Here is a 24,845-nt window from a genome sequence, read left to right on the forward strand (position 1 = left end):
CCCATAATTTGGTGTCATCTGAAAATTTGGGCAGAGTGTTATCTGTGCCCTCATCCAGGTCACTGATGAAGATATTAAACAGCACTGGCCCAAAGACTGAGACCTGGGGAAGCCCACTGCCCACATCTTTCCAGGTCAATACCAACCCGTCCACCACCACTCTCTGGGTACGAACTTTAAGCCAATTTGCCATCCACGTGACTCTAATCGTCTATGGTACAGCCGTTCAATTTCTTTATAAGAATAGGCTGGGATACTGTGTCAAAGGCCTTCTTAAAGTCCAAGTAGATGACATCTACCTCGACTCCTGCATCTAAGCTTTTAGTGACCTAGTCATAGAAAGAAACAAAGGTTAGTCAGGTAGGATCTATCTGCTATGAACCCATGCTGGTTGCCCTTCAGCATTATATTACCTGCTGGACTCCTATGGATGTGATCCTTGATAATTTTTTCAAGAGTTTTCCCAAGGTTAGAGGTAAGACTAACCAGTCTATAATTACTCAGATCCTCCTTCCTCCCCTTCTTGAAAATAGGGACCACACTGGTCCTTTTCCAGTCCTCTGGGACCTTGCCTGAGCACCATGAGTGCTCAAACACTTGTGCCAGTGGCTCTGCTATGACGCTGGCCAATTCCTTCTGCACTCTTGAATGGAGCTTATCTGGTCCTGCTGATTTTAAACACATCCAGCCTCCCCAAGTGTCTCTTTACTAGGTCGGCGTTGACAGTTGGTGGCCTGGTGTTTCTCCTGCTTCTGTCAGTAATGCATTTGGGAGATTTGTCTAGATCCAAGTTCAAGAATACAGAGGCAAAAAACTCATTGAAGAGCTCTGCTTTGCCCCTCCTATGTCACCAACTGCCCTTGTTTGTCCTGTAGGGGTCCTATGCTGCCCTGCACCTTCTTTTTGCTCCCTATATACCTGAAAAAGGACTTTGTTCTTCTTAATTTTTGTTGCCAGCCTGAGCTCTAATGCTGCTTTGGCCTTTCTCCCTGATTCCCTGCTAGTGCAAGCCAAGGAGGTACTCCTCCTTGGTAGCTACCCTCTGCTTCCACAGCCTGTATACCCCTTTTTTTGCCCCTTAGGCTTTCCTGGATTTCCCTGTTTAGCTAGGAGGGTTTCTTGGCCCTTTTGCCCCCTTTTCTATGCGGTGGGATTGCCTCCTGTGCTCAAAGGTTTGCTTCCTTGAGGAACAATCACCCTTCCTGGAACCCCATTCTGTCAATGCTCTTGAGCTTTAATGCCCCACTAACTAATCTGAGCACACTGAAGTCAGCCTTTCTGAAGTCTAGCACTTCTGCCCTGCTGGTTACTTTTCCCACCCTTTGCCGGATACTGAATTCAATCAACTGATGGTCACTATATGCCCTAGGTTGCTTTGTACCTGCAGATTCCCCCACCAGGTCATCCCCTGTAGCCAGCGCCAAGTCCAGCAAGGTATTTCCCCTAGTGGGATTGTATACCTCCTGCATTAGGTGAAGGTCCTGCACACAGGTTAAAACCTACGTGAACGGTTGGATCTGGCTGGCTGCTTCTGCCAGCAGATGTTGGAGTAGTTTAGGTCAGCCCATGATGAGCATGAATGCTATGCTGTGCAGGTGAGGAGGAGTCTTTGTTGTCTTTGGAATCCTAGAAAATTAGGGTTGGAAGGGACCTCAGGATGTCATGTCATGTAGTCCAACCCCCAACTCAAAGCAGGATCATTGCAGCCAAGGCTTTGTCTACCCAGGTCTTAAAGTCCTCTAAGGATTGAGATTCCCCAACCTTTCTGGGTAACCTGCTCCAGTGTTTTACTACCCTCCTAGTGAGAAGATTCTTCCTAATATCCAACCTAAACTTCCCATGCTGCAGCTTGAAAACATTGCTCCTTGTTCTGTCATCTGCCACCATTGAGACTAGTCCAGTGCCATCCTCTTTTGAACCCCGCTTCAGGTAGTTGAAGGCTCTACACAAATGGTCGTAGTATGGGCAACAAGCAGGAGGAACTCACCCTCCTGCTGGCTGACACCAGCCCAGGCATAGTGGGGATTACAGAAACGTGGTGGGATGAAACGCATGATTGGGCGGTCAATATCAAGGTCTATAGGCTTTACAGGAGGGACAGGATAGGAAAGAGAGGTGGGGGCGTGGCGCTCTATATTAAGGAGGAATACACATCCTCGTTAATTAGCAAGGAGCCAGGGGAGGGGCACTCTGAAGTGCTTTGGGTTAGAGTACAAGGCAGTCGAGGGGAAAGGGACTTAACGGTGGGAGTCTACTACAGACCTCCCAACCAGAAAGAAGAGCTAGACCAGGAATTCTTGGGTCAGCTCACAGGGGTAGTGAAGGCTAAGGATGTGGTAGTCATGGGGGACCTGAACTTCCCGGACATCTGCTGGGAAGAGCAGTCAGCCAGGTCTGACTGCTCACGTAGGTTCTTGGCCAGAGTGCAGGACCTCCATCTAACCCAGGAGGTGCACAGCCCCACCAGGGGGGACGCCTTGTTGGACCTAGTGCTGGCCACGGGTGATGACCTGGTGAGGGGGCTGCAGGTGCTCGACCACCTGGGCGACAGCGATCATCGCCTGCTGGGTTTCACCATCCAGCGCAAGGTGGCAAAGGCATGCAGTAAGGCAGCAGCCCTAGACTTTAGAAGGGCAAACTTCAGCGAGCTAAGGAGGATAGTTGGAGAAGCACAACTTTATGAGTACTCATGGTGCTCTGGTGAGGTACCAGAGGACTGGAAGAGGGCCAACGTGGCCCCCATCTTCAAAAAAGGCAGGAAGGAGGACCCGGGAAACTATAGGCCGGTTAGTCTCACCTCGATCCTAGGCAAGCTGTTCGAGAAAATTATTCCGGCACACATCCAGGAGGGGCCAGCAGGGGACTGCATGCTTAGGGGCAACCAACATGGGTTCATCAGTGGCAGGTCCTGTCAGACCAACCTGGTGGCCTTTTATGATCAGATCACCAGATCATTAGATGCAGGGGTAGCAGTGGACATAGTCTTCCTGGACTTCCAGAAGCCTTTTGACATTGTCTCTCACCCCGTTCTCATTAAGAAACTGGGGGACTGTGGTGTAGACACCTACACAGTCAAATGGGTCGCCAACTGGCTGGAGGGCCGCACCCAGAGGGTGATAGTGGATGGGTCCTTCTCAACCTGGAAGGACGTGGGCAGTGGGGTTCCCCAGGGCTCAATCCTTGGGCCCGTACTGTTCAACATCTTCATCAGTGATTTGGACGAGGGGGTAAAAACCACCCTGTTCAAATTTGCTGATGACACTAAGACGTGGAGGGACGTGGGCACACTAGAAGGAAGCAACAGGCTACAATCAGACCTAGACTGGTTACAAGGGTGGGCGGACAAGAATAGGATGGGATTCAATACAGACAAGTGCAAGGTGATGCACCTGGGGATGAACAATTGGCACCATACCTACAGGTTGGGGAACTCCCCTCTTGTCAGCACGGAGGCGGAAAAGGATCTTGGGGTCATCATTGACTACAAGATGAGCATGGGCCAGCAGTGTGGGAAGGCAGTTAGGAAGGACAACCGCACCTTGCATGCATCCACAGATGCATCTCGAGCAGGTCCAAAGAGGTGATCCTCCCCCTCTATGCGGCACTGGTCAGGCCACAGCTGGAGTACTGCGTCCAGTTCTGGGCGCCACACTTCAAGGGGGATGTGGACAGCATGGAGAGGGTCCAGAGGAGGCCACTCGCATGATCAGGGGCAGCAGGGCAGGCCCTACAAGGAGAGGCGACGGGACCTGAACCTGTTCAGCCTCCAAAAGAGAAGGCTGAGGGGGGATCTCGTGGCCTATTAAACTAGTCAGGGGGGATCAGCAGGCATTGGAGGAGTCATTGTTCCCCCGAGCACCACCAGGAGTGACCAGGAATAACGGTCACAAGCTGGCAGAGGGCAGGTTTAGGCTAGATATCAGGAGGCGCTACTTCACGGTCAGGGCGGCTAGGATCTGGAACCAGCTTCCAAGAGAAGTGGTGCTGGCTCCTACCCTGGGGGTGTTTAAGAGGAGGTTAGATGAGCATCTTGCTGGGGTCGTTTGACCCCAGTACTCTTTCCTGCCATGGCAGGGGGTCGGACTCAGATCTGCTCAGGTCCCTTCCGGCCCTAGAAACTATGAAACCTTCCGTCTTCTCTTCTCTAGATTAAATAAGCCCAGTTCCTTCAGCCTTCCTCATAAGTCATGTCCTCCAGCCCCTGAATCAATTTTGTTGCCCTCTGCTGGACTCTCTCCAATTGGCCTACATACTTTCTGTAGTGGGGTGGGGGTGCAAAACAGAACACAGTACTCCAGATTTGGCCTCACCAGTGCTGAATAAAGGGGAAGAATCACTTCCTTTGATCTACTGGCAACATACCTACCAATGCAAGCCAGGATGCTGTTAGCCTTCTTGGCAACAAGGGCACACTGCTGACTGATATCCATCTTATTGTCCACTGTAACCCCCAGGTCTTTTTTTACAGAGCTGCTGCCCAGTCAGTCAGCCCCCAGCCTGTACCAGTGCATGGGATTCTTCTGTCCTATGTGCAGGACTTTGCACTTGTCTTTGTTGAACCTCATGTGTTTTCTTTTGGTCCAATCCTCCAATTTGTTGAGATTACTCGGAATCCTAGCCCTGCTCTCCAGCATATCTACTACTCCCAGAGCTTGGTATCATCTGCAAACTTGCTGAGGGTGCACTTTATGCCTTCTTCCAAGTCGTTGATGAAGATATTGAACAAAGCTGGCCCCAGGACCAACCCCTGGAGCACTCGGCTTGATGCCAACTACACATCGAGCCATTGGTTTTCCTGTGTTCATGGAGTCCATTATCTTATCATAGAAGGCAATCAGGCTGGTCAGGCATGACTTGCCCTTGGTGAATCCATGCTGGCTGTTCCTAATCACCTTCTCCTCCAAATGCTTAGAAATGGATTCCTTGAGAATCTGCTCCATGATTTCTCCAGGGACTGAAGTGGGGCTGACTGGTCTGTAGTTCCCTGGATACTCCTTCCTAGTTATCTGTCCAAGCTTCCACTTCCTATAAGCTTCCTTTTTGTGACTTACCAGGGAACTCTTCAGTAAACTAATCCAAGCTGGTCTTCTGCCATACTTGCTAGTCTTCCTGTACATGGGGATGGTTTGTTCCTGCACTCCTAGTAAGGCTTCTTTAAAATACAGCCAGCTCTCCTGGACTTATGAACAATGTGTGCCTCCAGCAGCAGTGGGAGCAGGGTGGCAGTAAGCAGGAGCTCCTGCAGACACTGCCGGTGCTGTTGGTGGTGGGGGAGAGTGCCGACTAGGGGTTGGCAACCACCCACAGATGCTCAGGGGGTGCACGTGCACCCACTATGTGTTGCCCCTGCCTGGACTCCTCACTCCCTCAGACTGGCTTCCCAAGAGATCCTACCCAGGAGTTCTCTGAGCAAGTCAAAGTCTGCTTTTTCTGAAATCCAGGGCCCTTACTCTGGGTGCAGGGTGAGAAGGCGGGGGATCAGCTCCTTTGCTTTTAGGACTGAAAGGGGTGGGTGGCAGTCTCGCTTACAAAAGTCCTCTTGTAAGCATAGGACTGTGTCTAGAGATCTGGACATGCTTGCAGTGAGAGTGTTGTGTTACTTGGGAGTACCAGTGAGCGTTGCCTAAGGACAGTGTCTTTCCTGGATGCATAAGAGCAGCTAGTTTTCTTGTGTCTCCATGTTCCTTACGCAGCATTGTATCTTAGAGTTGTCACATTTTCCTGGTATGTTTTTGAAAAAAATTGGCTGTTAGTACCTCATGTGAAGAAGCCTGAGCCTCCTAACAGCTAAACTGCCTCCTGGGTGTTCTGTACAAGTGTGGTCCTCTCCTTTCCTGTCTCAAAGTCATTAGGTTGGATGTTGAAGCAGAAGGCTTGGATAGATCTTGCTTCTGGTATGCATTCTCATAAAGGATGTTTCATTATTCACTGCTTCTCATGGTTTTCCCTTTCAGAGGATTCCTGTGTCCCTAGCATAGAGAATGTGTTGGTGATACTTGCCTTCTCTTTTTATTTTACCATAGGATGATATTATGGGCACAAATGAAGAAAAGCCACAAGAGGCATATCACAAGGATCTGGATCCTATACTGGGAGGACTGAAAGAAAATGTTTCCCAAAAAACCAATCAAGAAAATCCTCCAGGGAGAGGATAGGTTAAGCCTACCACCACACCTGAGACATCAAGCAGTTGAAGAACCACCAAGAGGAAAGACCACCCCCTTGGCCAACTGTAGGAAAGTTTTGGTCAGAGCCTGGTCACTAAATCGGGGAAACACCATAAATGCAATGACTGCAAGGAGAACTTCAGCCATGGTTTGCTGCTCCTCAAGACTCCATTCAGGTAAGGGCCTACAGGTGCTAGAGAGCTTCACCCACACTGCACACTTCCTGGTGCACCAGCAGATGTGTATTACGTGGGAATCTCATGCATGAAAAGGCTCACAGCACTGGCATATGACACTGCATGACCCAGATTCCCCCAGTGCATGGCCCTTTCTTTCAGCCTCTGATCAAAAGACGGCTCATGCAGTTCAAGGCAGGGGGGTTCCTAGGAACCTAAGGGAATTAAGTGTCAATTAGTCTATCCATATCAGCCTGTTGTCTTGTACTTGGATTGTAAACTCTTCCAAGCACCACACATAGGACTGATTGGCAGAGTGGTAGATCACCAAGAAGCTGAGATCTGATTAGGACAAGTTGTGGTGGAAAGAAAACGCTATTTGGAATCAAATGGGTAGGAAGGCTAATTGCTTGGGGCCCCAGAGAACTGTGGGTTATTTATTAACCTTGATTTCTCCCTCTTATCTCATTAATGTTTTTATTAATATTCAAGGCTATAAAACATGAGTTCCAGTTTGACTTAGAGTCTTTCTCTCTTTGCCTTCAAGCAGAAGAATCTCCAAGTGCTTTATGAATGTTAATGAATCAGTCCACTATAACTGTATGTTTTGTGCATTTTATAGACATGGATACTGAGGTGAAAGATAAACTCCTCAAAAAAACTTCTGATCAGCTGGAGATATTTGGAGCCTGGTAATTAGAAATCCTGAGCATCACTGTGTTCAGTTGGAGCTACGAGTACTTGAGTTTCTGATATTCAGACCTGACTGAGTTGGGCACCCAAGGTCAAATAGCACATTTTAATGTGTTGGGCTCAATATCTTGACCTAATTAGTGCACCGTACTGCTGATAATGGAGACTGGGATCTGAGTCACAAGTCCCAGTTCCTACTCCAGACTTCTTGACAGTAACAGGGCTTTGATCAAATGAGTGTTTCTGAATCCTTCTCTTCATGTATACATCCAAGAGATCACGCAGCTGAAATCCATTGCTCCCAGGGTGCTTGTGTATCTGTTTCTTAATGGGGCACAGCTCCTTTATTAACTGTTCATATTTTTCTGGGTTAATTGTAGGTGTTATTTAAAACCTGGGACAGAATCTATTGAGAAATATACCATTTCCATCCTTGCACCAAACAGTCTCAGAGGCTCAGATTCCATGGCAGGCTTTTAGTTTGGCACAGGGGTGCTCAACCCCCAGTTCATGGGCCAGATGTGGCCCATGAAGTCATGTAATCTGGCCTGGAGGGCTTTCCCCAGAGTAACGAAATTGTCAGGGAGTGCTGGCAATTAATGCTACTACCTCTCCCCCACTACCAAATTTCAAAGCCCCAGGGACCAGGTAACATGGCCCCATGGATGGGATCAGCCTGGCATGCATGGATTGGAGGCAGGACTGGGGCTGGGGCCAGAGGCATAGGCTCAATCCAACAGACATGGGACTAGGGTGGTGGCAGTTGGCCCAATCTGGCACGTATGGGGCCGAGGTCAGGGCCAGGGCTAGGGCCAGGACTTGCATGTCACATTAAGCCTGAGCCAGCCCATGGACCAACCAACCCCACACCACTCCTGTAGCCCCTGGGGCCAAAAGATTGGGCACCATTTGTCTGGAATGTAGTATTTTCTGGATGAGTTTTATATGTTTTGCAGTGGAGTGTGGAATAGCTTCTTATCAGTACTCTTGAATCTGATACTGGTTAGCTACCAGTAGCATAACTAGGGTGGGGCAACTGGAGCAGACTGGGGGACAACCCCCCCCACCCCCCAGCTTCCTCTGCAGCTACACAATCATACCAGCAGCACAGTGGCAGTCAGAAATTATTGCTGCCTCTGTCACAGCTGCATTGAGCACCCAGCTGCATTGTTACATCTCCTGTAGTTACGTTGGGCGAAAATGCCTCTGAAATTATTCTTCTCTTCCCTGTAGTTGGCATTTCCAGGTCAAGTTGAAACATCATCACAATCTGGATCAGGATCACTGTGATCACTCGTCTGGACACAGCCCTTGAGTTCTGTTTTCCTAGTCCCAGTACTGATATATCCAATAACTCTTTAATGCAAAATGCACAGGTCAGGATCACAGTGATCCAGACGAGTGCAGCTGGTCAGGATGGGGGCAGCTGGGGGCCCCCCTTTGGCAGGGCTGGGAGGAGCGGGGGCCTGCGGGTCAAGACTGAGGGGCACCAGCAGGGCTGGGGGGCTTGTGTGTTGGGACTGAGGGGCACAGAGGGAGGGTTGTGGGTTGGCAGTTGGGTACTGGCAGTGCCAGAGGGCAGTGGTTTGGGAGTGAGGGGCACCAGCAGGGCCAGGGGTGTGTGGGTTGGGAGTAAGGGGCAGCAGCAGAGATGGGGTGGGGGGGCAGGAGGCTGTGGGCTGGGGGTGAGGGTGAGGGGCACTGGCAGGGACAGGGGCCTATGGGTTGGGAGTGAGGTGTCCTCCCAACAGGTGTAGTCTCTTTTTGGAACTGGAAATATGGTAACCCTATTCAACACCGTCTGAGCACAACCAAAATTGACAACCACTGGGATGATCGGGGCACCCACCTTGACATCCACGGTGGGCTTTGGGACCCCCAAGGTTGTCTCTTGCTGTCCAAAGTTACAGTCCATCATTTCATCATGGGAGCCTTTGTGGAACCACTTGTTTGGATATCATGGGGCTTCCTCCCCGGGCTGCCCTTTCCAGATTTGCTGCAAACAATACAAGCCAATATCTCTTGGGGTTCCACACTGCCCTCTCAAAGGATTCCAAGTAGGCTTTTGCATCCTCTTCTGAAGTTATCTATGGCATTTTTAGCCTTTCTGTGGCATGAATTATGGCTGCTTGATGTGCATCAATCTTTATGTTGCTGAATAGGCAGCAGGAACTCCAAGCATTTGCCTCTTTGGTCTTTACCCAAATTAGTTTCTCCATCTGTTGGCCTTGAAGTAGCTGGAGCACCAAACCATGAGTTTTCTGCCAATCTGTGGCACCCTTAAACCTGTTCTACTTTGATCCATGTCCATTTTCCTTTACATTTTTGGTCATGGTTTCAAGGTTTCCTAGCCAATGCACCACCATGAATGGGTGCGAATTCTCAGACCACCGCTCTTTTGGAACTTGCCTGTCTTTCATCCCACCCTCTCTCTTGCTTGATGCATCTTGATGTTCAGATTCTCTTGGAGAGGTTTGATGGTCCCTCAGGGAGAAGGCTGGTTCAGCTGGACCACCTGTTCTCCTGCAGAGATTCACCTTCCCTGCACCCTACCCCTTTCCTTTCAGGTCTGCAGTGGGTAACTCGTACCAGTCCCACGTTTGTGTTCTCAGGCTGTCATTTTGCCTCTCTCACTTCTCATTCCATACAACAACTATCTAGGCATTAAGTCATGCCATGTCCTTCAATTTGAATGTTCACAAGTATAATATTCATTCACATTCTATTTTTGAATCCACTGTATGCATTCATTCAAAATGTCCCCAGATTAATACACTCCTTGATTCTTAACACACACATCCATGCACACATCTGCTTCTCATTTCTTGATTTATTTTTTTAAGCCTCCAAAGTTCCCAACTCCATCCCACAATGGACAGTCATACTCCTCACTCAGGAATGTGATTTCATCCTGTATTCACAATTAGTGCCTTCACTGGTTGTCTTGGGGCACGGCATTTATCTCTGCCCATCCCTGGGGCTACTGCCCCACCCCTTATTAACCCAACAGCCCGCATCACTTAACTCGCTTTCCTAGCTCTGGTCAGGTCCTTGCCGAGATCTGGTCATGTTCCTCTGGTACTTCTTGATTTATCTAAGTCCCATGTCTCCATGTGGAGTTCCCTGGCTCTACTATACTATCCCCTTCCAGCTCTTCCTTTTGTTGTCTTGTCAGTCCTCTGGGCCAGTGAGGGTGGGACCCCTGGCATGTGACCATTTGTCTTTGGGGGTGTATCCCCTTCCTGGGGCTTGTTCCCAGACCCTTTTTCCAGTGCACCTGTGACCATATGACTCTCTCAGGCTTGCTCGGGTAAGTTCCCAGCCAGCATGGCGAGGTTCTGCTGTCTATACCAGGACCTTGCCGCACTGGGTCAGACCAATGATCTGTTTAGTCCAATATTGACAGTGGCAAAAGTGGGTGCTATAGAGGGAGAGCACTGAACCAAATCAGTAAGTGAATTTGCAGATGCATCTAAACATCTCTATATCTCTATCTTTTTCTCTCTCTTCTATCCCTTTTGTGGCTGTATTAGTTGGTTCAGCAACACAGGACAAGCTTTCTTCAAGCAAAGCTTCTCTTCAAGGCTTTATTCTTGAGCTTTCATGTGTACAGATTTATATATATAAATAAAAATAAAAAAAAGAATATGCAATTGTTACTGAAAACCAGAACTAAACAAGAGTGGGTGAGGGGCCTTGCTGTGATTGCTTTGAACAGTGAAAACATTATTTGAACACCTGCCTTCCTCCCTATTAAGGTAGGTATGTCAGTAGAATTTCCCAGGTTCCCTTCGACAGGCCGATTTTAGGCTTTCAGTCCACAGTCCTACTATATAGCTCCACTTCATTTATTTTGTAGAAGCTCTAAGCAAAGAACTGGTTAACTGTAACTGGGTAGAACTACTATATCCTTTAAATGATAACTTTCTGATTTCATATCTTTTCCTATGGGGACATCTGGTTAGGACTAACCTATATTGCAGCTGCACATGGCAAGTACTTACTTTATGCTGATGTGTATAACTTGCTGACCTATGACATCATATACCTAATAATATCGCACAATTAACAAGAACTTTGCTACAGAGGTCTGTGAACGTACACCCTGACACCTCCACGGTAAATAGTTCTGATGCACTAAAAATTCTTACCAACATAGAAATAGCTACAGCGTGCCCCATATTTAAGAATGGTTATTATTAGTTAAAAGTCAGAATGGCACATCTGAGTTGGACAAGAAAAATATAACCAAAATGTATTGTAGCTGTTGGTATACAAAGAAAAGTATTATAGTTTGTACATTGCTTAAATAATTATGTATTATTAGTTGTACCTTTTAGTTCAGCATTTAGGGTTTAACAGGCAAAGTACTCCAGAGAAAGAAAGATATTCTGTGTGCCACTGAGCTAAAGGGATGCCAGTAAGAGAAAGATGAACTGCAGTCATAAAATACCCAAGGTCCTTGCCTAAAATAAAGACCACTGATTTATCTGCAGCTAGCAGCTGCTTGTACAGACACCTAGATGTGTAGGAGAGTTTGGGAGAATATAATATAAAAAGAAACAAATCCCAAGGCTCAGATGTGTCCCTGTGCTTTGGAGGAAAAGTAAAATATATCCTTGAGAAAGAGAGAGATGAATGAAAAAAGTAGGGAAGAACTGTATGGGCAGGTGGATAGATAAGCATGGAGACTACCTGCAAGCTGGTTCTGACCAGTTTTTGGAAGGTGGTGATTGTCCTAGAAGATGATTATATCTTGGGAGATAAAAAGCACTGAGAAAGAGGGGATCTTTGCTAAGGCTGGTGGATTTATGATGGAACTGAACAGCATAAATCTATTTTCTTGGGTCTTACCCCTATTGTAAGTCTCTGATTTAAGTCTTGGAAAAGCTTGTTTAAGGGGCACTACTGTAATGAGTATTATAGCAATGTTAGGTAGATTATAATTCTAGAATTTGCTTTGATAGGGGTGTTTTTAAAGCAACCATGAAAAAATAAGTTTGTGTGTGCTTAGGGGTCTAATCAATGATGAACTGCAAAATAGGAGTATTGGTGAGATGAGAGTCCAGGAAGGGTGGTTGTGCCCAAAGGATTTCTTCCTTTAGGAACAGAGGGAGACGATCCCAATATGAGGGGAAAAGGGGGAAAGGAGCCAAAAAACTTCCTTGGCTAAACGGGGAAATCCAGGGGAGCCTAAGGGCAAAAAAGGCACATAGGTGGTAAAAGTAGAAGGAAGCTACCAAGTGGAGGCAGCTAGAAAGGCCAAAGTAACTACCGAGCTGAGGCTGGCAACACAAATTAAGGACAACAAAAAGTATTTACGTATGTAGGGAGTAAAAGGAAGGTGCATGGCAGCATAGGACCCCTACTGAATAAGCAGTAGTAGTTGGTGACAGATTGGGGGGGGGGGGCAGCAGAGGGCTGAGCTCTTCAATGAGTTTTTTGCCTCAGTGTTCCTGAACAGGACTCAAGATAAGTCTCCTAATGGGTTCTTAGGTGGGCATCAGATGGACACCAGCTGTTGGCAGTGACTTGGTGCAGAATAATTTGGATGGACTGGATGTGTTCGAGTCAGCAGGCCTGGATGAGCTGCATCTGAGAGTACTGAAGGAATTGGCCGGTGTCATAGCAGAACCGCTGGCATGGCTGTTTGAGCAGTCCTGGTGCTCAGGTTAGGTCCCAGAGGGCTGGAAAAGGGCCAATGTGGTCCCCATTTTCAAGAAGGGGAGGAAGGAGGATCTAAGTAATTATAGGCCAATCAGTCTCTTTTCCATCCTTGGAAAGGTCTTTGCAAAGATTATGAAGGATCATATCTATGGGAGTCCAGTGGGAAGAATAATGCAGCAGGGCAACCAGCATGGATTTGTAGCAGGCAGATCATGCCTGACCAGTCTGGTTTCATTCTGTGACGGGGTCACAAAATGCTTAGATGCAGGAGTAGAGGTGGATGTCACTTTCTTGAATTTTAGTAAGGCCTTGTGTATATAGTATCTCATCCCATTCTCATACATAAATTATGAGGCTGTGTCTTAGATTACACAGTCCGGTGGGTGGCAAATAGGTTTAGCGGTCACACCCAGAGTGGTAGTAGATGGGACAGTATTGACTTGGAAGGATGAGGGTAGTGGGGTCCCACAGGGTTTGGTCCTTGGACCTGTACTCTTCAATACCTTGAACACCAAGGTGACTTGGATGTGGGTGTGAAGTGTGCTCTGTCCAAGTTTGCGGATGCTACTAAATTGTGGGCCAAAGTGAATGCTCCAAAGGGTAGGGAACAATTGCAGGCAGACCTGGACAGATTAGAAAAGTGGGCAGTACACAATAGGATGCAGTACAACAAGGACAAGTGCAGTGCTGCACCTAGGGCCCAAAAATATCCAGCACATCTACTGGCTGGGAAGTGACCCCCTCAGCAGCACACAAGCAGAAAGGGATTTTGGAGTCGCCACTTGCAGGAGCTCCCCGCTCACAACCCCCACTGCCACCTGTGGGCGGTCGCCGTGCTGCCTCAGCAATGGCTGGCATGTGGCTAGGGGTGTAGGGGAAGGGAGGTGGGCTAAGGAATCATTAAACCATTGACAGACAAGGTAGAGACGATCTGCCATCTATGACCTCCACAAACAAGGTGGCAAATGCGTTCATATATGCGACTGGCACATTATTACTGAAAGTTCATATCTTAGTTTGCTGAGTTGGCAGTGCTACTGACTGACTCATGAGGGAGAATTACTGGCTTGATCAAGTGGTCCCCTCAAATTTATCAGAGCTTTAAGCCTTAAAGCCACATTATGCCAAAAGATGCTGGTACATACCCCTGATTTTTCAGCCTCTTTGTCTTGCAGGCAGATACCTCTGACAAAGCACTCAGTGCAGTACTGCTCCAAAAACGAAGGGAAGAAGAATGGCTGGTAGCATTTGCAAGTCAAAGACTCAATTTCACTGAAAGCAGGTATGCGATGATAGAAAAAGAATGCCTGGCCATAATTTCATAGATTTCATAGACATCAGGGCTGGAAGGGACCTCAGGAGATCAAGTCCAGCCCCCTGCTATAGGTGGGCTATAGATTATTTTAGATATTATTTATTGGGAAGAGAATTTATGGTGGTCAGAGATCACGTGCCTTTGCAGTGGCTGACACAATTTCATATTGATAATGCCTGTATTACTCACTGCTCGTTAGCTTTACAGCCCTTCAGGTTCACGGTCATACGTTGACCAGGCAAGGATAACACTGATATTCTCTCCAGGTGCATCATAGAGGGAGGCATGCCTAACAAAGTGTTGGAATATCACCAGAAAGCTCATCAAGCAGTATTAAGCAAGAGGACACCCTTGCAGATGCCAAGAGGTGACTTAAGGGGGGGGGGTTATGTAATGATACCCCACGGGCAGTAACCAGAACCCCAAATGGGCTGAACAAGCCCATAATAAAACGCAAAACTCGCCCCCAGAGCAGGAAGTGGCAGGGCAGTGACAATGCATGGTGCCACTGCTGCAGTTTCAGAGCCAGCTGTCAATCGAGCTGGGCAGTGCCAGGCTGATGATGTCAGCCCCTGGTGCCACCGCAGGAGATTTAAGACACCCAGAGTGAAAGGAAGGAGAGCCTGCCTCTGCACCGGTGATGGCAGAGGCAGCGGCAAGTGCGGGACACTGAGGCAGAGAGATGTTGGAGCCCCAGGGCTCAATATATATCAAACAGTCCATATTTTGTACTCCTGAGGCTAGGGCGTGAAGCCTTATTTGCCGGCAGACTAAGACTGGCATTAGCCCAGACAGAGGCACCCCTCCAAGGAAATAGGTTCCTCTTCATTTCTTTCTTTTTCGGTTTTTTTAATTGAAGGAAGGCTGCTTAGGATCAGCGGAGTCCTAAGGTCAGGGCGTGATCCCAAGATTAACTCCTTGTCTGCAAGGAGTCAAGAGAACAATCTGGACGAGGCTAGGAAGTGCCTTCAGAATTGCCTCGGGTCAAAACCTGGATCGGGCCAGAACACCACAGCAGTCCATCTCAACGCCAGTGGCTGGCAAATGGTTGGGGTGTCAGGGAGGTGGACCCCCTTCATCAAACACTCAGATCTGTGAGTAGTCCCAAGTGGGACCCCTGTATTAAACAACACTAAACCCCTCCTATTCAATTGTTTATCATCAAAAGTCATGGGAGGCAACTTGAGGGGAGGCCTAACTTGGCAGGTAACTGAGAAAATCCCACCCCCAGATAATTTGGGAATGTTACAACCAGTGTCCAGGGACAGATTTAGGCAGGGTGCAGTGGTGCACCCCCCTGTAATTCCTTCTCCACTCAAATTTGAAAACCAACTCTGGGAGGGGCAGCAACATTTTTACTTGGTCAGTCTTGAGGGATTCAATTGAGTTCAGGCTGATTTAGGATAATCTCTATCCACTCCACAGGTGTTTAACAACCCTCTATCTATCCTTTCTAATGATTTTGATGTTCTGCTATTCCAACTATCCTTTCTTTTGCAACTTTACTGTCTGTTAGCCGTTCCTGGTAATGTCTCTTCTGTTCCACAGCTCTGCAGCCTGATTTTGTCTCTAGCTACTTAAGTGTGGCAGTATTAACTGGGGTGTAGAAATGAGTGACAGTGAAGTACTGGAGGTACTGTCAAGATGCTCAGTCTGAATAAGAGATGTGTATTTAATTATAATGACTACAGGACTAATGATGCAGTATCTTTTGACTTTTTTATGCCTAGTTTGTGGTGCTTTTTTAAAAAAATACTTTTTTGTGTAGTCTAGCAAATCACTGCACATTCTAATAATTATTTGTTTTTGCTTTTAATTTTAAACTGAGTAATAGAGCTAACTCCCTAGCACATTAGTAAAGCATCTAGTTTCTCTTTAATTGGAGAAAAAATGTTTTGTGATATGGGATGTGCCACACCATCTTCACTCCCTGTTTCAAAATCCTGGATCTACCCATACCAGTGTCCAGTGTCGTACTAGTGGTGTATAGCTAAGAAAGGTGGAAGGCCTGTTTTTGTTCCTGATATCCTGAAACATGGTTTGTAGGTGAGTAACTTGAATGTATATGCAGAAACATTCCCCCTAGCATTGGAAGAGACCTACTGCAGGAAGTAGAGCAATTTTGATTATGGTGTTATGGGACAAATTTAAGTGCTTGAATCTCTTGGGAGATCAGTATGTAAAATCTGATTTATTATTTTTTAGCCACTGAATATCTATAATTCCACTTGAAGACAAGACAACGGGAACTTCAGGGGCTCGACAGTTCTGGGAATTGGGTTCAAAGGGAATAAATAGCAATGTAATGCTGATTGTTTTTTTTTGTTTTTGTTTTTGTTTTTTTTTTTGAAGTTCCTTGAGATCTACTGGAATAATAATGCTATGTAAGAGCCAGGTATTGTTATCATTTTACTATTTCTTACCTGTGAGAGAGGATGGGGCTTTTATTTATGTAATTATTTAACATATGAGCAAGGGTTGTGAGCAAGGCACTGAACTGGGGCTCAGAAGATCTGTCTGGCTCTGCTACCTCCCATGTGAAGTCATTTAACCTTTCTGTGATACAGTTCTTCATTAAAATGGATTTAATAATATTACTCCACCTGTTGTTAGGTTTTTCCCCCCCCCCTTTTCTTTGGGGAACAGACATACAGTTTTTCCCTTCATGTCCGGACATATAGCTTATAAACACAATGAAACCTTTAGCATGATTGTAACGTAAATAGCAGATTTGATGTCTGATATTTTGGTGCTTCCTGTGCTGTCTTGATTCCAAGGGCGGGGTGGGGTGTGAAACTATTCACATACATACAATACTGCAATATAGAACTAAAGGGATAGAAGGGACTTCGTGGTGGGGGGGGCGGGGGGCATTGCTTAATCCAACCCCTTGCCCACATGGCTGTGACATCAGGCATGTTTATCCAGGGTGTTCTCGAAAACCTCCAGTGAAGGAGATTCCACAGCCAGCCCGGGCAGCTTGTTCCATTGTCCTACAGCTCTTACACTTGAGGGTTTTTTCCTTTTTGATTTGATGACAATTTGATTTAATCACAATGTAATATGTTGCAGTTTGAACTCATTGCCCATTGTCCTGCCCTCTGCCAATGGAGAACAATGTTTCCTATCTTCTTTGTCAGCCTTTCAAATATTTGGAAACTGCTACTATGTTCCATGCTCTTAATCTTTTTTTCTCTACTTCTTTCCTTCATTGTTTCCTTTTTAAGGTCCTTTCACCTTCTCCTCCCGACTGTGATCTCCAGAATATAGGACTGGGTCTGAGCAGGGATTCTAGTCTACCCTGTGGGTCAGCCACGCTATGAGGATATGAATGAGGGAGATTTTGGAAGATTACAGTGAAGATTTATGAGACACTGATGTGCACAGAAAAATCCTTCACTGTAACAACAGCACAAAACTGCAAAGCCCATCTGAAAACTCATCCAAAAAGGAAAACCTTCCCCTGTAAATGGGGAGAATTTAGTAGAAGGCAAGGATTTTTGTGGGTGATATTAATATTAATAATATTACTTTTTTTTCCCCTCTCTCTCTTATCGGACCAAGACCATGGTTGAGAACAGATTAAGCCAGGTTTTGGAAGGCAGGGCATTCTTCTTGGGGTTGAAAGCGTGTCTAAAACTTTCCCAACCACACAGTTGGTCCAATAAAAAATAACACTCGCAAGAATCCCTGCCTCTCGCCACCCTCCCTGGACCACCCCTGCCTCTCGCCGCCCTCCCTGGACCATCCCTGCCTCTCGCCTACCACCCCTGCCTCTCGCCGCCCTCCCTGGACCATCCTCGCTTCTCGCCTACCACCCCTGCCTCTCGCCGCCCTCCCTGGACCACCAGGGCCACACTAGCCCTACCAGACCTGGAGTGGCTGGTCTGAATCCCAACCATGCGGTGAAAGAGGCGCACCCAGGACAGCCAGAGCCCAGCAGCGCTCTTGCCCTGGCTGTGGGGATGATGACGACGCTGTGTCAGCACGAAGTGATGCAGTGCCCCCCTGCCTTGGCCGGGCAAATGTCACGACCCCGCGTGTTCTATTCTCGTGGGGGCTGATTTCGCGGCCCGCGGGGCACTCGCGCTGCTCTTGCGGGGGCGCGCGTGCGCGTGCGGGGGCCGGCGGCCGCACCCCGCCGCAGGCCGGGCCAGCTGCTGGAGGGGGCGGCTCCGGCCCTGCCCAGGCCCCCCCCGCGGGGCGGCGGCGGCTGCGGCTGCGTGAGGCTGCGCCGATCCGCGCCGCCCGATGGCTGAGCCGCGCGCCGGGCTCGGGCTCGCTGTCGCCGCCGCCGCCCGCACGCCCGCCGCCCGCCGCAGAGCGGGGCCCGCAGCGCCATGGTGTCGTGGATCATCTCCCGGCTCGTGGTGTGAGTGCCCGCGTCCCGCCGGGAGCGGATGGCGTGGGGTCGCCCCGAAAACGTGATAACCGGGGAGAGGAGGGTTATCTATCCATGGATGTCCTGCCCGGGGCAGGCGGGTGCCGCGTCTGCAGGGCTTTGTGCGGCCGGGCCGGGCCGGGCCGGGCGCTGCCCGCAGCCCGGCTCCTCCTCGGCATCTCTGCCCTCGGGAGGTGACACGATCCTCTCCACCCCCGGCTCTGAATGCCACACTGGGGAAGCGGCACCCCCGCCCCCCGCTTGCCCTGGTGCCAGTCTGGAGGGGATATGGAGGAGGGCACTGGAGATGCCCCCCAGGGGCAGTGTATCGCTCTCCTCTGGCAGGAAGAGCTATGTGGGGGGCATGAGGAGGCAAGAGCTAGGGGTGTCGGGCTTGCGGTAAGGGCAGACTGGGCGCAGCTCCCTTGGCTGGCAGTCTGGCAGGGCTGGGTTAGCGCGGCGCGGGGATCAGCGCCCTTGTTTATAAAGGGCACCGATCCTGGGAAGCAGCTCCAGGCGCACGCAGGCAGGGCTCGCCAGTCATCGCGGGTGGGGTGCCGAAGGCCTTGTCGCTTTCTTTGTCTGGAAGAAATGTGCTGCGATGATGCCTGTTCAGCACCGTTTAGAAGGGATGCGTTTGAGGTCTCCACTGGCCAGTGGGATTGGGATGCGCGGGACTCTGGGGTGGGTTTTGGCTGTCTCCGTAATCACGAGGAGCCCGGGAGTGGTCAGATGTGGAGCTTTTGGGGGTTTCTAGAAAAGCATTTAAATGCCCAAGTGATGCAATCTGGCAGCTGTTGCTAGTGGCTGTTGGACCAGCACTATATTCAGGGGGAGCATGTTAAATACTGAAATGGTTTCATACGACTCTGCAGGTATTTATTGATGACAATATATCCTGTCTGCTTCCTGTCATGTTGTCCAAGGCTGCTATTCTTCCACTATTCCAAATCCCACCACTAGAAAGCAGTTTGTGATCATGTCACCAAGAGTTCTTAGAAACAAAGGGACGTAAATGAAAGGCAGCAGTTTAACTTATGCCTCGTACCATGTAACGCATGTGGTGTTGGGCAAATAGCGGGTTAGGGTGGGGCATAGGACATTGGGTTTCTGCAGCAAGGTAATTCAGTGAACAAGTGGACCATCGTGCTTTCTTCAGGCTTCCACAGCGGGGTGGGCGGGCATCAAATCTCTGAGTTTGGAGAGTTGTGCCAGTCATTTATTTTAGTAGAACCCCGAATGAATTAATAAATGATCAGTTGGCGGGGAGATTTCTCAAAGAAATAGTACATGATGCATTCAGCTGCCTCTTTCTTTGTGCAGCTTCTTACACATGCCCAGTTTACTCATTGCTATAGGTAGTTCTGTCCTAAATATAGGTATCACTCAAGATGCCTCATGAAGGCCCTTACTTTTGGGTGGGGTCTCTGAGGAAAGGGTAACCTGATTTGTGGCGCTATGTTCTTAGAGCTCCCACTGACTCGAAAGGTTTTGGATCAGGTCCACAATGCGACTTGGAGTATGTGGGTTAGGCTTTCTTTTGACCGTGGATCACGAGAGATCCACTAGAGATCAGCTGTCAGCTTCAGCATCCCTATGTCCATATCTCCTCTTCTAAACAATGGCTTGTTTCAACTTGAATGGTAGGCATGCGTTCATCACCTTCTTTCCTTTTGTTATTGCCAGGAACTCATTTTGCCAGACTCTGTACAAATGCAGAACAAAAAGACAGTCCCTGCCCAAAGGGTTTATTCTTTTAAGGCCTGATCCTGCTAACCCTGGAGCAAAGGGGATTTTTTTGCTGCTCCTGTGAGAGCAGGACAAGGCCTTAACAGTGTTGTGTTTTCATTACCAGTAGGTTGCAATCTTCACCATCAGAAGATGGCAGATCCTGGTACATCCTGGAGAGGCATTTGCTGCTTCACAGCACATTTATGCATCAGATGGAGTAATTACAGCACATTTATGCTTAGATTTCAGCAGAAAGGATCTCAAACACCACTTCCCCATGCCTCAGTTTTCCGATCTGCAAAGTGAAATGAACCACTAGAAATTCTGTTCTACTGCCTTGCGCCGCAATGTTCATGGTTGCTGTATTATTGCTTTAAGTGGTAGTGCCTTGTAGGTTTGATGCAGAAGTACCTGGGTTCTTTTACTGTGAAGCCTGTGACTCATGGCATTGTGACATTGGGATGTTCTGGATGGTTACAAGTTGGTTTTACCTTAACATGGACAGGGGACGCTGTCTGCAAGCCTTTTGAAGATGCAAAGTGATGCATATATCAAAATATTATATCTAAATCCTATTATTCCCAGGAGTATGGAAATAATCTCTGTGGGCATTGTCTATGCATTCATCAATATGCCGTAATTACGGCGCATTAAGTTTAGCACCTGTAATTGCTGCTACTGTGCATTTGCACAGATAAACACCTTTTGTGATGCTTAATACACATCAGACTAAATCTACTGCACATTAGAGCATTAGCATGCTTTTTGCTTGACACGCCAATGCGCAGTACAATTAGTTCAATATGCATAATCGTCTCATGTAGATGTGCACTGTGTGGCTTTTTGTGAGATGTTTTTCCTGTGCTTGGGATCAAACAAATGAAAAATGCCACCAACTTTGAAAGTTAGTGACACGGCATTGGAATTTTAACACATGGGGGAGATATCCATAAGGCGTGTCAGACTAGAGCAGACCCTGGAGCTAAATGTTATTGCAAGGAGCAACTTGGACACAGAAATTCCCACAATGTCTTAAAGGTGGCTTGTAAGCGATGATAAAATCTTGAGTATGTGGTCTCCTTGGCTTCAGAAAAGGCCTCAACAAGTCTTTACATTTTATTTTATTTTATTTTATTTTATTTTATTTTATTTTTTTAATAACCTTGAAGTACCAGTAATACCATGTCTGGCCTTTTCTGGGTTGGCTGGAGAATGGGTTGGAGGCTTCAGAGGGAACCATGGATTTCTCTTTTTCCCCCTCCCCATGCCCCCATGTTGAAGGCATGAGAGTAATGAAATGTGTTTACTCTGAGATAAATAGGTGCTAACAAAAACTGAGAACGTGATTTAGAATTCTCTTGTCCTGGTTTGCTGTACTCTCATTCTTTTGTCTATTATGAAATCGTTTAATCGGTTTTAGAATTGCCCAGTCTTCCAGGGCAGGAAAAGTCTGAAGGCCAGATCCTCAACCATTGGAAATCAGTAAATAGCTTCTGATTTCATCTGGAAAATACCATTTACACCTACTAGGGGTGGAGCCTTGACCTTCCAATGTAAACAAATAACATTAAAGTCTTTTGAAGCTTCTATCTGAATCTAGATAAGACAGAGATAGTGCTGGGCAAACATGGAGGGGACTGAGACACCCATCATTGGTGGGGTTCACTTTTTTCTTTTGTCACTTAACTTTGAGGCTCTCCCCAAGAATCCTCTGTACTTAGGTCTCCAGGTGGTGGCAGTGGCTAGGAGCACCTTTTTCCAACCCCATCTAAGTAAGAAGTCTGCAACCCTTTCTTTCAGACTCTAATCTGGCCACCATCATCCATACCTTTGTCACCTTAAGGCCAAACTATTGCAATGTGCTCTACATAAGGCTTCCCTTGAAGACTGTCTGCACCAACTGCAGCTTCCAGACAATGACAGGCCACCTTCTGATGGGGTTGAGTTGCCAGGACCACAGAGCTCCAGAGTTTGCATTAGGTCCCAGTAATTTTGGGGGTGCAATTCAAGGTGCTTATTTAGATCTATAAGGCCCTAAACAATCTGGGTCCTATGTACCTAAGTGTCTGCCTTCTCTTTTATGTCCCATCATGATCCCCAAGGTCAGCAGAGAGCAGCTTTCTACTAGTACTGTTAGTGTGCCAAATTTTGCTTCACATACAGTGAATACCATGGGAGTTGGCTCTCTGCAGTTGCTCCTCAGCCCTGGAACTCCCTCCTCATTGATGGCCGCCAGAGCTTGAGCCTCGATGTTATCTAGAGGTGCTGTAAGACCTTCCTATTTGGGTAGGCATCTAGCAAACAAGGCCATGCTGGGATGTTGTTTCATGGGGATTGTTTTGTACTTTATAATACTCTACTTGCTTTTGTAACTTGTTTTCTTCTCTTGATTTGCTCTCTTGCTTTTAGGTTGTTTTGTTCTCGTACTCTAAGCTGCCCTGAGCCTTTGTTGGAAAGGGCAGCATGGAAACCTAACATAAATAAAATGATAAAAGTAACAGGCACCTGCCCAACTTATTCTCTTTACAGTTTACTTGTAAGGGGTGGGGAAGGAGGTGTTTCCACCACTGAAAAAAAAAAAAATAATAACTTCCCCCTCCTAGCCCTTATCACATCTGAACAAACGCAGCAAAAAGGCTGGATGGGTGGCACTTCATTCAGTGCCTTGACACAAGATCAAGACCTTAAGCTTGGGGCATAATGTCCGAGCATTATCCTGTTTTCATCTTAATGCTTTGTTGGCTCATTGCTTTTTTGACTCATTAGACTGAGTTCTGTTTGCTGGTAGCCTGACGGGGATTATGACATTTATAGGTCATAGCATCAGTGAACTGGAAGGCAGGGCATGTACCACCTGCTTGGCTGAGGCTGCCATCTAGGCTGTGCCATGCTAAAAGATGGACTCCATACAACACCAGCTAGAGCTGTGTGATAGATTTGCACAGGACCTCATACATCATGCATGTAAGAAGTGGGCCATTCTGGGGCTGGTCCAGATATTGGCCCACCACTCGTCTAGGGCAGTCCACCCACCTGCCTTGCCTTTGTGGTTTAAGTTGTTCCCAGGCAGGAGGCTGCCCATTTAATTACTGTGATGCCAAGGGTGAATACACCCTTCCAAACTTCTCCTTATACCATATCCCATGCCTTGCAGCTAGCATCTATATCCACAAACACCCCTGGCCCCTTGGCTGGGCTATACTCTGTCTCACCTCACCTAGATTTGGCCTTAGGCATCCTTAACCTGCCTGGGCCCTCTGTGCCCCCATACTTGGGCTTCTATCTTCCCACACCCCCACACTGGGGCTTCTGCCCTACCCGCTGGAGCCTCAACACCCAGCTCCCTCACTGTGTTTATGGGCCTAATGCCCCTTGGGCCTCAGGCCACGTTCTCCTAGCCTGGACCCTGCCTTAGGCCCCACTCAGTGGGCCTTGGCCCTGTGCTCTTCTGTCGGAGTGTGCTCCCTTAACCTTTTTCCCTCTACAGGGTCACCTGCAAGGCAGTGGAGGCTGAGGCTTTCTGGTGCCCCATATTCACCCTTCACTGGGGAGGCACAGGTGTGGCATGTCCTAGAAGCTGCCCTTCCCAGCAACCCCACCACACCATCCTCCCCAGCAGGGTGTAGTTTTAGGTCATGCCCCAGGACCAGGGACCTCTTCCATCCCCATAGTTCCTACCCTGGACCTCCAAGCTGTTCTGGGCACAGGAGCCAGCTGGGCAACATTGTTCCTTTGACCCCCTGCAGCAACTGCCTGTGCTGCTCTGGGGTCTAGCCTTATACCTCGGCTCCCAGCCTCTCCACCAATCAGGAGGCCTTCTGCCCAACATGTGACTGCCTGATTGGGCCTGCTCCCACCTGCAGGTTACTTACTGCCTGCTCAGATCCCTTAAAGTGGCAGGACAACCTGTGCTTTGCCACAGTGTAATTCCAAAATCATTAAGGGGAATGGGTTGAATACCAGCTCTGAGGTGAAATCTCAGTGTTGGCTGTGCTAAACCCTACTAATAAATGGACCACCTAGGATAAAGTTAGTGTGAGCCATATGGAAATAGCCCAGCAGACTTTGAAAAGTCCTTTTCACAAACTAAAAAGGCAGAGATTGTCATGACTGTCTCCTCACTCCTATACTTGCCATATGCAGTTACAGGCTGCAGTATCTGCTGCTGTGCTTAGGCGGCAGATAACCTGTTACTGACAGTCATTGACAGATGATTTGGCACAGGTGGGACATTTGCTTTGTCCTTCACGTGATAATATACCAGACCAGGCTAGCACATGCTTGCTTTGCATTTCATAGCATTTCATAGACATTAGGGCTGGAAGGGACCTTGGGAAATCATCGAGTCCATGCTGCCTTGTGGTTTGTCAGTAGTGACCCAGATTTCCCTGCACAAACATGAATGTTTTGTAAACATCATTAGTCCCAGTTGGGATGATTTTCATGCATCCACATCAATGTGTTGAAGATGCTCTTAATCCCTGCTTGGGCAATACTCTGGGGGTCTGAGGGCATAACTAAGGAGATAGCTCCAGCCTGGGCAGTTGCTGTAATAATGGGATCCTGTGTAGTGGGCACCTTCCATTTAATGATGTTAAAGCACTTCCAGGCATTAACTGAGCCTCAGTTTTTCAAAAGCCTCCTTATCTCCTCTTAACACTCGGGGACCCTGCAGCATAGAGATTGTATGAGGTTACATGGAAAGCCTGTGTCAG

General features: G+C 48.0%; 1 protein-coding gene across 3 annotated transcripts in view; it reads left to right on the forward strand.

The window, feature by feature from the left end:
- The first annotated feature begins 18,127 nt into the window (after positions 1-18,127).
- The window catches only part of REEP1 (receptor accessory protein 1), a 96,761-nt gene continuing 90,043 nt past the window's right edge, over positions 18,128-24,845 (forward strand). Inside the window, exon 1 of one of the 3 annotated variants that reach the window (XM_090035345.1) lies at positions 18,128-18,390. In XM_090035345.1, coding sequence (XP_089891471.1) covers positions 18,359-18,390 — 32 coding nt within the window. In that variant the 5' untranslated portion in view covers positions 18,128-18,358. The remainder of the gene's footprint in view (positions 18,391-24,845) is intronic. The other 2 variants (XM_090035343.1, XM_090035344.1) reach the window with 2 other exon arrangements.

The sequence above is a fragment of the Crocodylus siamensis genome, chromosome 2, assembly GCF_052110815.1.
Source record: "Crocodylus siamensis isolate JL-2025a chromosome 2, ASM5211081v1, whole genome shotgun sequence".
Lineage (NCBI taxonomy): Eukaryota > Metazoa > Chordata > Crocodylia > Crocodylidae > Crocodylus > Crocodylus siamensis.